At 40.8% G+C, this 13,789-nt stretch overlaps 1 protein-coding gene and 1 long non-coding RNA gene across 2 annotated transcripts in view; one reads left to right on the top strand and one right to left on the bottom strand.

Annotated features, from left to right (window-relative positions):
- Nucleotides 1-2,354: 2,354 nt before the first annotated feature.
- Nucleotides 2,355-3,751, bottom strand: LOC310835315. The gene is made up of 2 exons (XR_014559542.1): nucleotides 3,653-3,751; nucleotides 2,355-2,713 (listed from the first exon to the last, which is right to left on the bottom strand). It is a non-coding gene; the product is annotated as an uncharacterized lncRNA (long non-coding RNA).
- Nucleotides 3,752-3,902: 151 nt separating this feature from the next.
- TEX15 (testis expressed 15, meiosis and synapsis associated) overlaps nucleotides 3,903-13,789 on the top strand; it is a 32,247-nt gene continuing 22,360 nt past the window's right edge. Inside the window, exons 1-2 of the mRNA XM_083718107.1 lie at nucleotides 3,903-4,113; nucleotides 10,961-11,096. Coding sequence (XP_083574233.1) covers nucleotides 3,940-4,113; nucleotides 10,961-11,096 — 310 coding nt within the window. The 5' untranslated portion in view covers nucleotides 3,903-3,939. The remainder of the gene's footprint in view (nucleotides 4,114-10,960; nucleotides 11,097-13,789) is intronic.

Raw genomic sequence — 13,789 nt, 5'->3', positions numbered from 1 at the left:
ATAGAAGTTGTGAAGAATGACAAAAAGTCATTAACCTATGGTTGCCAGATTTTTTTCAATGAATTGGGGGACATTTTACATACATACATACATACGAAAGCATATATATATATATATATATATATATGCTTTCGTAGATTTTCACGGGTACAGGAATGCAGGTTTTGGTGTCCTCGGGTGTCTTCCCGTGTAAAAGTTGGGGTGTCTAGGCGACGTTTCGACGAGGTCTCACTCGTCATCTTCAGGCTGGTGCTTTCGGCTTCTTGTTACTGGAACAGAGCGGGATCTCAATGTTTGAGTTCCTATAAATACTGTAGAGGGGGTGTGGTGTCTAGCCTCCAATGTTCTGGGCAGAGAGGAAGTTCCCAGGCTAGTGTGCCTTTTCTTCTTTTGTTCCTTAATTACTTGAGAGATACCTTGAGTGATTTCTTGAGTGATATCCTGAGTACCACTTAGGTGGGTCATTAGGTGTGGATTAGTTGCTAAAGTCTTTGTGTCTTGACCTCTTGAACTTTGTGAAACTTCCTCTCTTTTCCAACACATGAAAGAAACAGGACACGAAATTAATTTTGCAGATTCCAAATTGCTCTTTAACACGGAACATCACCACAAGAGAATAATCATGGAAGCCATTGAGATAGAGAAACACCCTCACAACATGAACAAGCGTGACGACACATCCCGCTTGCCAGACATCTGGAAATTAGCCCTCCCCACAAAAACTGACACCAGATCCAGAGGCACACAGAACGCCAACACCAATCAACCACACCAGACCCAAACCCAGACCCTCTCCACAGATGAATTACTGACACCATCCAGTAGCCAATCCATGGTGGCACCTCCGGATGCTGCACCCCCCTGCAATCCCTACACAGATCTGGCTGACACAAGCCACAAAACCACAGCTCGCCCCTATACACGAAGCCAAGCCAAAGCACAACTAAGTGCAATACAGCCATCTTCTCAGGAAAACTCTTCACAAAGTTCAAGAGGTCAAGACACAAAGACTTTAGCAACTAATCCACACCTAATGACCCACCTAAGTGGTACTCAGGATATCACTCAAGAAATCACTCAAGGTATCTCTCAAGTAATTAAGGAACAAAAGAAGAAAAGGCACACTAGCCTGGGAACTTCCTCTCTGCCCAGAACATTGGAGGCTAGACACCACACCCCCTCTACAGTATTTATAGGAACTCAAACATTGAGATCCCGCTCTGTTCCAGTAACAAGAAGCCGAAAGCACCAGCCTGAAGATGACGAGTGAGACCTCGTCGAAACGTCGCCTAGACACCCCAACTTTTACACGGGAAGACACCCGAGGACACCAAAACCTGCATATATATATATATATATGCAGGTTTTGGTGTCCTCGGGTGTCTTCCCGTGTAAAAGTTGGGGTGTCTAGGCGACGTTTCGACGAGGTCTCACTCGTCATCTTCAGGCTGGTGCTTTCGGCTTCTTGTTACTGGAACAGAGCTCTGTTCCAGTAACAAGAAGCCGAAAGCACCAGCCTGAAGATGACGAGTGAGACCTCGTCGAAACGTCGCCTAGACACCCCAACTTTTACACGGGAAGACACCCGAGGACACCAAAACCTGCATTCCTGTACCCGTGAAAATCTACGAAAGCATATATATATATATATATATATATATATTTGAAGCTGAGTAGCAACAGGGAGTCAGTAGTGAGTAGTGGGGATGGTGAGGCAAAAGACCCTGGGCCCAAGCACACATGCATACAGTGGTACCTTGGGTTACATACGCTTCAGGTTACAGACTCCGCTAACCCAGAAATAGTGCTTCAGGTTAAGAACTTTGCTTCAGGATCAGAACAGAAATCGTGCTCCGGCAGTGTGGCGGCAGCAAGAGGCCCCATTAGCTAAAGTGGTGCTTCAGGTTAAGAACAGTTTCAGGTTAAGTCCGGACGTCCGGAACGAATTAAGTACTGAACCCGAGGTACCACTGTATTGTATAAAGATGCAAAGCCCTTTTTTCGCACCCTGTGAAACATAAATGCACAGAGTTTTAAAAACTGGGCAACCACCAAACGGCATTCACCACAGAGCCCACCACCAAACTGCATCCAGCACATGATGGCAGAAACATGATCCTTAATCCAAAGAGGATCCCAAACCCAGTTCAAAGATCAGTTTTTAAACAGAGCAAGCCTGGATGCAGGAGAGTAGATTTCCCCTTTAGCCAGTCAGGGCTGAGAGAGCCAAATCCCCCCCCCCCCCCAGCAATAGAGGGCCTATAAAGGTGGCAAATTTGGCTAGTTAGCTGGAACTTTCTTTTCCTCAGCAAGACTGCATCTAGAATCCTAAGTAAAAAGCCATTAAAATGAAATAAATAAATTGGCATTTATTTACGCCTCGGATATTTCTACCGTGCCATTGAAAACTCTCCATATCACAAATAGCTTCCTCTGCTGGTTTCTGCACATTAGTATTGTACTCAGAAACCTGGGGCTTTTTTAAATGAAGAACCTGGACTGAGGCTTAGAGTAAGTGAAGAGATTTGTTTAAAAGTTTATTACAGGATTCTCTGTAAGTCTTGGGCCAGACTTGTCTATGCCTCTCCCAGAGCATTCCGAAATTCTGGCCTGCATCAAGGAATGAGGCAGCCTAGACCTTACACAGTCTAGGGTTGCCATAAGTCCTGATTTTCCATGACATGTCCTGGAATTCGCCTCTGAAAATGGCATCCTGGAATATTTATCGGATAAATCTCCATCAAAGAGGGTTAAATTGTGCCGGAAATGCCAAAAAAAAGCTCAAAAATTCAAAATGTATTGTCGCTTCTACTATAAAAAGCTCAACAACTTTTGAGGTGTCCTGGTTAGTAGTTTTTTTAAAATATGGCAGCCCGTTACATAGGAAAATCAGAAGCTGACTTTATACAGGACAAAGTCAGACCATTAGTCCACCTAAGCTCAGTATTGTCTGCACTGACTGCCAGCAACTTTCCAGGGTTTCAGCTAGGCGTCTACACTAGCTTTACCTGATGTTAAGGAGTGAACTTGTAAGCTTTTGTCTGCTGTTACCACAAAACCTGTAGGGATGGGAAACCTGGTGCAGAAATAACCCGCTATTCACCCTGAGGTCCCAGGGCGGGTTGCAAGGTTGCGGATTTGTTGGAGTTATTTTTTAAAAAGCGGAGGATCCATGAGTTATTTTTTAAAAAGCGGAGGATCCGTCCTTTAACCCAGACCCCAAGTTTGCAACCATTTAAAATACAGCGTTAGGAACAACTTGCGATTACAAAATGCAATCACGCACATAAAAAAAAAACAGCGTGGGTCCTGGAAACACGCATCTCAAAACCAGGGCAAAGCGGTGTGTCTAGTTGTGTTATTTTTCTACCCTTCTTTTTGACCTGTCTCCAAATTGTCATGAAATTCAGCTTCCGTAAGAACTTTGCAATTGCACAGGCTTCAAGCCACAGATCTGTGAGGAAGAAATGGGAGAAAGAACGAATGGGGGTGGGGGGCTTTTAAAATATTGGAACTGAAAATAAACGAGACAGAAAGTGTTGTCTAGGTCCTAGAATATCCGACGGCTTCTGAGGTGCTGCCTTGAACTGTACTAATCTCAGGAATTTCCAATCTGCTTGAACAGTGTGTGTTTGTGGTGAAGTTTCCTCACTTGTTTATGCCATTATTCAGTGTGGTTGGGGTTTATTATGGCTGGTCAAACCAACCGTCCTTGGGCTCGCTCTACGCCTTGGAGGCGAAAAATAAAATAAAATAAAATATGCTTGCAACTGGCTTCGGGGGAGGGCGGGGCATAGGAGAGCGGTTATTTCGGAGCGCTAGAACCTCCATCCCTTGGCTCCTCCCCTCCCTCGCACCGCGCGCTGCACGTGGCGGGGGCGGAGTTTATAAAGTCCGCTGCAGGAGCCGGCGCTCTCCATTCGTCCACCGGCCGCCGCGATGGTGGCTGTGGCGCGGCAGCAGCGGACCGAGGCCGGGCACGCTGTGGCGACAGCCGGCGTTGCCGGCGCCCTGAAAAGCTCGCATTCGAAGCGCAGGCCGGAGGGATGCTTGAAGCCGACGGGACGCGACGAAGGAGCGGGGAAAAGGGACGGCGGCTGCGGAGACGAGAAAGTGAGTGACCGGCCGACAGGTTGCTTCGCGGGGGTCGGCTAACGGCTTCGCGCGGCTTTCCCACTTCGGCGCCCGCCTGCGGCTTCTCTCTCTCTCTCTCTCTCTCTCTCTCTCTCTCTCTGGCCCTCCGCGGGTCTCCTGCTGGCCCCTCAACCCGAGCGAAACCTCGCACTCGACGGGGTGACCCGTTGAAATCAACGGCGAAGTCGCTCACGGTTAGCTAACCTCCGTTGTTTTCTGTGGGTCGACGCTTGCACTTGTGGATCCCTCTGGCCCGGAGTCCCGTTTCTAATAGCCGAGGGCAAGAAGGGCTTGAAGGAAAACCCCCTCACGTTTCTTGTTGCTCAGCAACGGGGTAAGGCGCCTGCAAACTGCTCCTGAACCTGGAGGTTCCATTTTACTGCCCGGGCTAATAGCCGTTGACGCGAGTCCCATGGCCACGAATTTCGCAGCGCCCTTTTATATATACAGTGGTACCTCAGGTTACATACGCTTCAGGTTACAGACTCCGCTAACCCAGAAATAGTACCTCGGGTTAAGAACTTTGCTTCAGGATGAGAACAGAAATCGCGCAACAGCGGGAGGCCCCATTAGCTAAAGTGGTGCTTCAGGTTAAGAACAGTTTCAGGTTAAGTACGGACCTCCGGAACGAATTATTTACTTAACCCGAGGTAGCACTGTAAAAGGGTGCTGCGAAATTCGTGACCACTAACATAGACGGCACCCTTTTTATTTATATATATATATATATATATATATATATATATATATATATATATATATATATATATATTATATATATATATGGGTGCCGTCTATGTTAGTGGTTACTTGTATGCCCTGCTGCGGAACCGAATTGGGCACATTTAAATTTGCGCCCGTGTGAGAGTGGTTTCCCCCCCCCCTCCCGGGTGGATCTGGACCCTGTTTATTTCCTCAATCCCCGCGAAGCCCTCTTGTTTCTCGACTTCGCTGAGGTTATAAAGTAAATGCTGTTATTGTCACTTCACTTTTGTTTGGTAGTGGTAAGATTTGGTAGTGGTAAGATTTAGGTTCTTGCTCCAACTCTTGAATAGTGGTGAAGAAAAGGTTCCATGTGCGCAGCAGGTTTTGGATTTCGTGTCTCTTATCAGTGGTAGGGCTGGGGGTGAAGGAAGAATAAAGGACGGTGCTCCTGAGTATTACTGTGGGAGTTCGTAGTTACAAGTTGTGAAACTTAAGCCATCTATCTCTAGAAAGCAGAAATACAGTTCTGAAATTGAAAGTTGGAACGTGTGTGTGTGTGTGTGTGTGGTTGGTTGGTTGGTATGTCTGTCTGTCTGTCTATTTGATGTGAAAGTAGTTAGTCCAGTGTGCATTTTGGGTCCTTTTCAATCGTAACAATTAAAAAACACCCATCTAGGTACCCATGTTATTAAATCTAGAATAAATGCTTTGCCTTTGGTTCTGAGCAACCTCAGTTCACTCAAATTAAAACCTACATGTTGCCCATACATATATGTTGAAATTAGTGGGAGGAATTACCCTTTTACCTTGATAAATATATTTAAGGGGATTAAATGATTTTAAGGGCTAACTTAACTGGTGATGTGTTATTTACACAGTGCACCCCCCCCCCGTTTGTTTCTTGTTTTATTGCTGAACTGCTCCCACTACTGTTTGGAAGGGTATGTAGGGCCATCATAATTTACTGAAAATTAAGTTCAGTGCAAGAGGTTGAAGATTGCAGGCTAATTTGCTGTAATGCTGTCCCCTCTGGTAACACTTTGAAAATGATTATTTAACTTGAGAGCATGCATATATTCGCTGAAGTTCATAAGGTAAAAGTGATCACTAGGTGAGCCTATTCCTGCCTATGATAGTTTATTCTCACGTATCCAGCTAGTTACTTTACCTCTGTAAAGCATTTTCAGAAATTTGTTGCTGATTGATATTGTTTTTACTTGCTTTAAAAAAAAACCTGCTTTATTGGGTTTTCTAAAATTACAATGAAGAAATGCAAAGTTCCCACTCTTTGTCCTTGTTCATTAAGGTGAATCTCATAGCTAAAACAGAGTAAATGCAAGACTTAAATGAACCCTGAACATGTTAAGAAGAAAATCAACAATCAGTGGGGTTTCTGAAGTTACTTCGATTGAGTTTTAGATCTTTTTAGAAACTTTTACTTTAAACTAGCATTGTGTTATGGTCTGTGTTTGTTTGCATAATAGACAAATATATTCTCAAAAGGTTAAAAAACTATATTATGACAGTTTGGTTTGATTCATTGTTGATGTAGTGTTTCATTTGCTGTAAAGTTAAGTAACTTCCAATCCAGATTTTTTTTAAAAAGAAAATCTTCCCATGAAAGGAAGTATTGAAAATCATTTCCAAGAAACGAAAATCTTCCCAAATAATTGGTTGGAAAGGTATCTTTAAGCAACATATCTCTGCTTGGTTTTGGTTTTCATAGCTTGCATATTTTAATTGTGATATTTCAAAACGGTCCAGCCACTCCTGAAAGTAAGGGTTGGGGGGGGTAATTAGTGTAGCAAATGGAGGAATAATAATTACCATAATATACCCTTGGTTCAAATATTCTGTAGAAAATGTTATAAAGTTAACAGACACAAAATACACCAGTTTTGTTTCTAGCATTTTCAAGTGCTGATGTTTGGATGTTTTATCTTGCCACCCAGAAAAGAATTAAAGTACATAAATGAGATTATGTTTAAGAATTCTACACTTTTATAGAATTTCTAGCTTTTAAATTGTGTGATTTGTTAGGGTAATATCATAAGGGAATCTTGTGTCTACATGCTATACCTTTATTTTTTTTAAATAAATATTTATTAAGAGTTTTTAATTACAATACAAATAAATAAAACACGATAATATATATCATTACACATTTTCTTGTCATCTTTGGACTTCCTCACGTCTCCCGTTTCTGCGTTCCCAGTTATAAAAAATTTAATCCAGCAATTTATCACCTTGTTTACATTCTTACTAACTAATTTTCCTATGTTACATCACACATTTTAAATGAATTTGCTTTATATCTTGAAAGATTTGGTTTAACCTCATCATTGTCTAATTAAATTTAACTTATCCTCATAATTCACATCATCTGTTTTAATGGTGCCGAATTATTTATAATCTAGCATCCTGCTTAACATTCATACAATTTACAATATTTTTGTAGATAAGCCTTAAATTTCTTCCAGTCTTCTTCTACCGTCTCCTCTCCCAGGTCTCGGATTCTGCCAGTCAAACATGCTATACCTTTAAATCACATTCAAAACACTTTTTTCCTCTCAGAGTTCTAGGTATTATAGTTTGTTAATGGTTGCTTTGAATTGTAACTGTGAGGGGTAAACTATAGTGCTGAGAATTCTTTTGCGGGAGGAGCTGCATTGTAAGTGTTTAGGCAGTTTAATATTAAACTTCTGAAAAGTTATTAGGGGCAAAACATAGAATATGTCAACTGTCCTTAATTGCATCAAAGTGAACACCGCATCAAGCTAGATTAATAGATTTGCAAAATGCAGCACAAGCAATTGAATATGTTGTGTAGATAATAAGGCAGACTTGCTCACTTCTGCATGGCTTTCAGAAACATGATTCTCTTTACTAGGAGATAGGTCAAAAATCGAATTAGTTTCTATTTTCAAGCTACATGGATATGACTATATTTATACATGATCTATGAAATGTGTATCCTGTTTTTAAATCTGATTTTGGTTAGATTGTATATTCTAGAGAGTATTTTTATATATTCTACTGTATTATATATTATAATGTATTCAACGTTATAATGTTGTAGCATGTGGTGGAGGAGTGGTGAATTCTCATCTTCAGCATTGTTGTGGCTTATTGAGAAGAGAGCTGAGGTTGGTATTGAGCACATGCACCAGCAGGAACGCTGGATGAACTCCACTGGTGCATTTGCACCATATTACCACCTTGTTCCTCTCCTCTCCTCCCAGTAAGCTGCAGACTGGAGGTCAGGACAGTGCTGCCACATCAGCAGCTGCTACTGTGGTAACTCAGTGTGAGGAAATAATTGAACAGAGCAAAAGCATAACAGACATGTCAAAAATATAAAAAGTCTGAACACTGTGATTGGCAGTTCTTAAAGAGAAATCAGAATTTTGTTTGCTCTAGCAGGTCTGGTAAGATCGGTACATAGGCAATGGTTTAGTATTGTGCCATACTTTATGGTGTAACTAGTCTGTCTTTTTTATTCTGTATTGAAATGCATATTCTTCCTAGAAACATAAAAAATAAACTAAGCTTGATTTCAGAAATTTGTTACTGTAAAAATATTTCTGTATGTTTAATATTCAGGGAAGGAAACAACTCTTCTTTAAGTGATAGCTGTTCTGAGATGCCTTGTGCCCAATGTTAATTGCACAGTTCATAGCCCTCTAAACATAAGGGTACATTTTAGGAGAAACTCCCAAACAAACCTTCTTTGTCACAGATCTATAATTTTTTTAATGCTATTCAGAAAGTAGAAAACTTTATTAGTAGTTTCTCAGCACAGTGTGCTAAATCTGACCTTTTAGTATCAAATATCAAAATGCTTACAGGTGATCTTAATCTGCATACTCAATGATGGTTTTGAATCAGAGTTTAGGAAAATAGCATGTCAAGAAAACTGCAGTGTCCTGGAGGGTGAGAATTAGGATTTGGCTGGGTGCATGCTAAGAAGCTGGAAAATTCCAGAATTCTCTCTTTGCCTGTATCCTATTAGCTATTGAATGTTCAGGGTTGGGTCTAGAAGCCCTGTAGCACTATGCAGCACAGCAAGAGTTTGGGGGAGGCAGGAGTCCCATTTATTTCTTTAGCACATCTGAAGATCTCTCCCCACCCAATCCTGCCGGCCTGAATAGATATTAGATTGGCCACTCTGGAAACAGAATGATTGATTCCTGGACTGGTACTGTGAAATGATCCAACAAGGTTCTTCATGTGTTCTTGATCTTAGTTTTTATGGAATGCTCACTGATAGTATGCATCCCACAAATAATCTCTGGGCCATCACAAATCATACACCCACACCTCCAGAAAAACTTTATCTATAAGATGGCATTGAATCTTGGCCAGTGCCACACTGAGCAGAAGGCACTGATAAGTGCATGTACCCAAGCCCTTTACAGTATCTTGCACAAAAAGTTTTTGGTCATATGTCAATCAGTGTCATCTCATGGGGGTTGGACTCGATGGCCCTTGTGGTCTCTTCCAACTCTATGATTCTAGGGTGTTTGGGGTTGCCCAAATATTATTTTTTGTAATGGTCATATAACTGTTTTGATTGGAGAAAATTAGTATTGATCTTGAAAGCTATAGTCATCCAATCATGGATATGCTTGTTTTAGAGGTTCAAGGACAGACTTTGACTGGTTGACCTGTATTTTGATCTTCCAGAGAAACAAAGAACTAAAAACTTGTAACCAACTTCAGTAATTCAGTGTGCCCACACACTTTTCTTGACCCTCACCCCCATAGACTGCATATCACTGTGATAAATACTGGTTGTGTAAATTGTCTGCAGTTGTATTGATATTCAAAATGTTACATATTGCTGGAGATGCCTTTGGTGCTAATAGATCTCCATGAATAGTTTATGGTCCTTGGAATACAATTTTGTAGAGAATGAAAATAATAATGTTGGAGACTTCTATGCCATTGTTTTGGCTGGGAAACATGCACTGTATCTCCCTCTAGTGCCTAGTTCATAAATAACAGCCCACCATAAGTCATTCCCTTAGCTCAAGAGTTACTGCTGTAAAAAACACTCAGAATTGCTTCTGAAATACTAATAACAGTATTTGGTTGATTATTTTACCTTATAGAGTTGCATTCAACACCAGTCCAAGTATACCCATTGAAATCAATTGATAAGACTAACCTAAGTTCCAGCCAACCTAGCAGTTTGAATGCACGCCAAGAAAAGTGCAAGTAGATAAATAGGTACCGCTCCAGCAGGAAGGTAAATGGCGTTTCCATGCACTTCTCTGATTTTGGTGTTCCGTTGCGCCAGAAGTGGTTTAGTCATGTTGACCACATGACCCGGAAAAACTGCCTGTGGACAAACACCGGCTCCCTCGGCCTGTAAAGCAAGATGAGCGCTGCAGCCCCAGAGTCATCTGCTACTGGACTTAACTGTCAGGGGTCCTTTACCTTTTACCTTTTTAGGTTCATTTAGTTCAGTGGGTCTACTCTGTAGAACTTAGGATACAAACCATAGTTGTGAAATGTGATACTTCAGATAAAAGTGCAAGAATAAAAGCAGTTGCAATTTTTCATATACTTAAATTTAATATGCTTACACGTATTTTAAATTTCTACTTGCATCTCTCATTTAAATATGTTGCTGTATGTTCTTCATTGCGAAACAAAAGTAACAACTGATAACCCAATTTAATTGCAGTTACCGTAGGCAGTTACTGAGCGTAGTGGTATGGGGGGAGAGCCTTAACTTGCCCACACTGAAATGCATTCTTTTATTATTAAACTTTTGGGGTGGAAAAGAGGCATTCTTGCTTCAGAGTTAATAGGGAATTTGAACATCCAGGTGCAGTAGGAATTAAAAATAGAAATGGAATGGGCAATGATGGAAGATATTTATAGACAATAAAGTAATTGTGTAGAAAGCAAATGTTACTACTACCACTGTTACTGGCATTTTTATCACTTTTCAGTCTACAAGAGTTCCCAGAGTGGTGTACAAATTTCAGTGAGGACACTCCCTGCTCTCAGGCTCAAGATTTATGGGACAAAAGAAAAAGAGACTGGGAGGGAGTAAGAAAAAGCAAGTTACAGTTTTAATAACAGTTTCTGCAATTCATTATTGATTCAGGTTGAAGACAAAATAGAAAAGGAACCAAAGATGGAAGTGATACAGAAAAACAAAACGTCAAATACAAAGGGTATATTTTTGCCAGATCAAAGTTGTTTGAAAAAATTTACCATCCCTAAAAGAGCTCCCGATAAAGGTACAGTAGACAAATAACAAAATACTCATTTTTGATCATGTGTTATAGATCTGCCATAATTTAATAAGCAAAGAAACAATGTGATAGAAATTGTCATTTTCAAACAGTTCATGTCATCGTACTTCAGAAATGTATACTTTCCCAGGTCAGTTGTATCCTGACAGTTTCTGATGTTTATAATAGGAATTGACACTACCTGTGCCTTTTCGTCTCTCCCCTCTTCTGAAGAGTTTCCCCATATGATTGGCTGTGGTAGCATCCCTGTCTGGAAGAAGTAAAGTTATTGGTTCCACAGGACAGAGTTTTCTGCCATAGCACCAACGTTATGGATTGTTATCCTAAAATGAGTTGCTTGACCTTGTCACTACAGTTCTAGTCAACAAATCCAAACCTTTTTATTGTGCCAGGCCTTCAAATTTTAGGTTTAGCTTTTACCTGTGCTGGATTTATCCTTGTTTTCAATGTTGTTGTTTTTTAATTCTAGTTCATCCCATCTTCAGCCTTTTTATTCAATAATACTATTCTGTGAACTCCAACAGAGATGTACCTTCATTATAATCTTTCAATAAGGATCAATCAAATTATTATTTTTTGTAAATTATTCTGTATCAGATTCAAAATTAAGTCACATTTGCAAAGAGAATGGTTACAGATAGGTAGCCGTGTTGGTCTGCCATAGTCAAAACAAAAAAATTCCTTCCAGTAGCACCTTAAAGACCAACTAAGTCAGTTCTTGGTATGAGCTTTCGTGTGCATGCACACTTCTTCAGATATCTGAAGAAGTGTGCAGTATCTGAAGAAGTGTGCATGCACACGAAAGCTCATACCAAGAACTGACTTAGTTGGTCTTTAAGGTGCTACTGGAAGGAATTTTTTTTGTTTTGCAAAGAGAATCTTAATGGTTTACTTGTGTTTAAGCATCCTTGCCAGTTGTGGGAAGTGGCAGATGCTAATACTATTATCATTATTATTAAATTTAAATCCTGCCCTTCCTCCCAAGGAGCCTAGGATGTCAGATTCTTCTGAGTACAATAGAACCTCTACTTACCACCGGCTCTACTTGGGCCCAATCCAAGTTGTGACCGCAGCAAACCCGGAAGTAAATACCGGGTTTGCCGCGATTCATGCACGTGCGGAAGCGGCTTCTGCCGTTTGTGCACACACAGAAGCGGCTGCCGCCATCTGCACATGCGCAGACGTGTGCTGCCGCCGAATGCACCTGCGCACAACGGCGCTTCTACCAGCGACCCAGATCAACTTACACACGGACCTCCGGAACTGATTACGTCCGTAAGTAGAGGTTCCACTGTAGTTCTTCCTGCAAGGATTCCCACCTTCTTTAAATATTGTCCTCCACTATGATGTGCCACCACTTCCTGAGTAATTGTACGGAGAAAAAGGGCTGCTCCCGTTAGGGATGCACAAACATGCTTCAATCTGTTCCAATATTTATCTGCACTTTCATCTGATATTTTCTCTTCCACTGCAGTTGGTTTATTTTGCACAAGTCTATGTTCCATTTTATCTACTAACGCAGAAACATATGTAGCTTTTATAGAGCACGTAGACATGCATAACTCAACCACCAACAGATATTTACAAATTTGTTACCTCTGTGTATTGCTTTTCAATTTTAATTAATTTCTACAGGGAATGCCCTGTTAGTCTTTTTCAGCAAAACAACAAAGGGCTTAAAAATCAAAGTTAATGAAGTGCCTAATTGACCATCATAATGCTATCCATGGTTGCAAACTTAATCATGTCTAATAGTCCCATTGTATTCAGAGGGGCTTACTTCCAGGTAAATGGGGTTAGGATTGCAGCTGCTCTTGCTACCTTGATTTTGCCAGCCCAGCCACTATAATAAACTTGCCATCCTATCTCCTTTCAGTCACCCAGGCATCAGCTACATTTCATTTAGTAGTTCAGTTAAAAGTCAATAAAATCTGAAGGATGAGGGAAAGGAAGATAATTTTAAATTTAATGTCACTTTTAAAGCAGAAAGTTAAGGTGGTCAGTAATGGGTAGTCAGAGCCAGATGATTCTTTCTACTTTGACAAAGGGACCTCTTTCCATAGGGAAAGAACAGCATGAAATGATGCATTCAAATGAGTTTGAAAACTCATAAAATGTAGCAGATTAAGGCTAAATCCTAATCCCATTTGCCTGGCAGTAAGCCTCACTGAAGTTCACTGATATTTACTTCTGAGTAAACATGGTCATGGTTGTAGTCTTGGTTGTAGCAAAAATTAATTAAGAGCAAGAAAAGTAAAGAGGCTCTTGTATACCTCAATAAATATGCAAAAACTGTATGATGCAAAACAATTGACTTACGTATTTATAACATGTGCATGTTAAAAGGTTAGTTGTCAAGAACAAAGGTGAAAGCTTTCACAGGAAGACTCCTTGCCACAATTGGGGGTATGCATGAAAAATGGTTTACAAAGGGACATGAACCATCTTAATTCTCTCAATTTCTACTTGTATTCTTTCAAATAAAGGTTGACTTAAAGCCTGCAGCCAAATTAGCTTAAATCAATATGTGAACATCCCATATCCCTGTTTTTGCATCTTTTTGCTTCCTTACTTTTGCAAGGTCACAACGCTGCCATGACAGTAGAAGCCATAGCTAGCATAATTCCTCTGACTAAGCAACCATATTCTTTGAACTGTTGACCAGCCTTCCTATAATT

Source organism: Podarcis gaigeae (genome assembly GCF_964106915.1).
Source record: "Podarcis gaigeae genome assembly, chromosome: 17".
In the NCBI taxonomy this organism is placed as follows: Eukaryota; Metazoa; Chordata; class Lepidosauria; order Squamata; family Lacertidae; genus Podarcis; species Podarcis gaigeae.
Note: the sequence above shows the minus strand (reverse complement) of the source record. Positions and strands in the feature narration are given on the sequence as shown.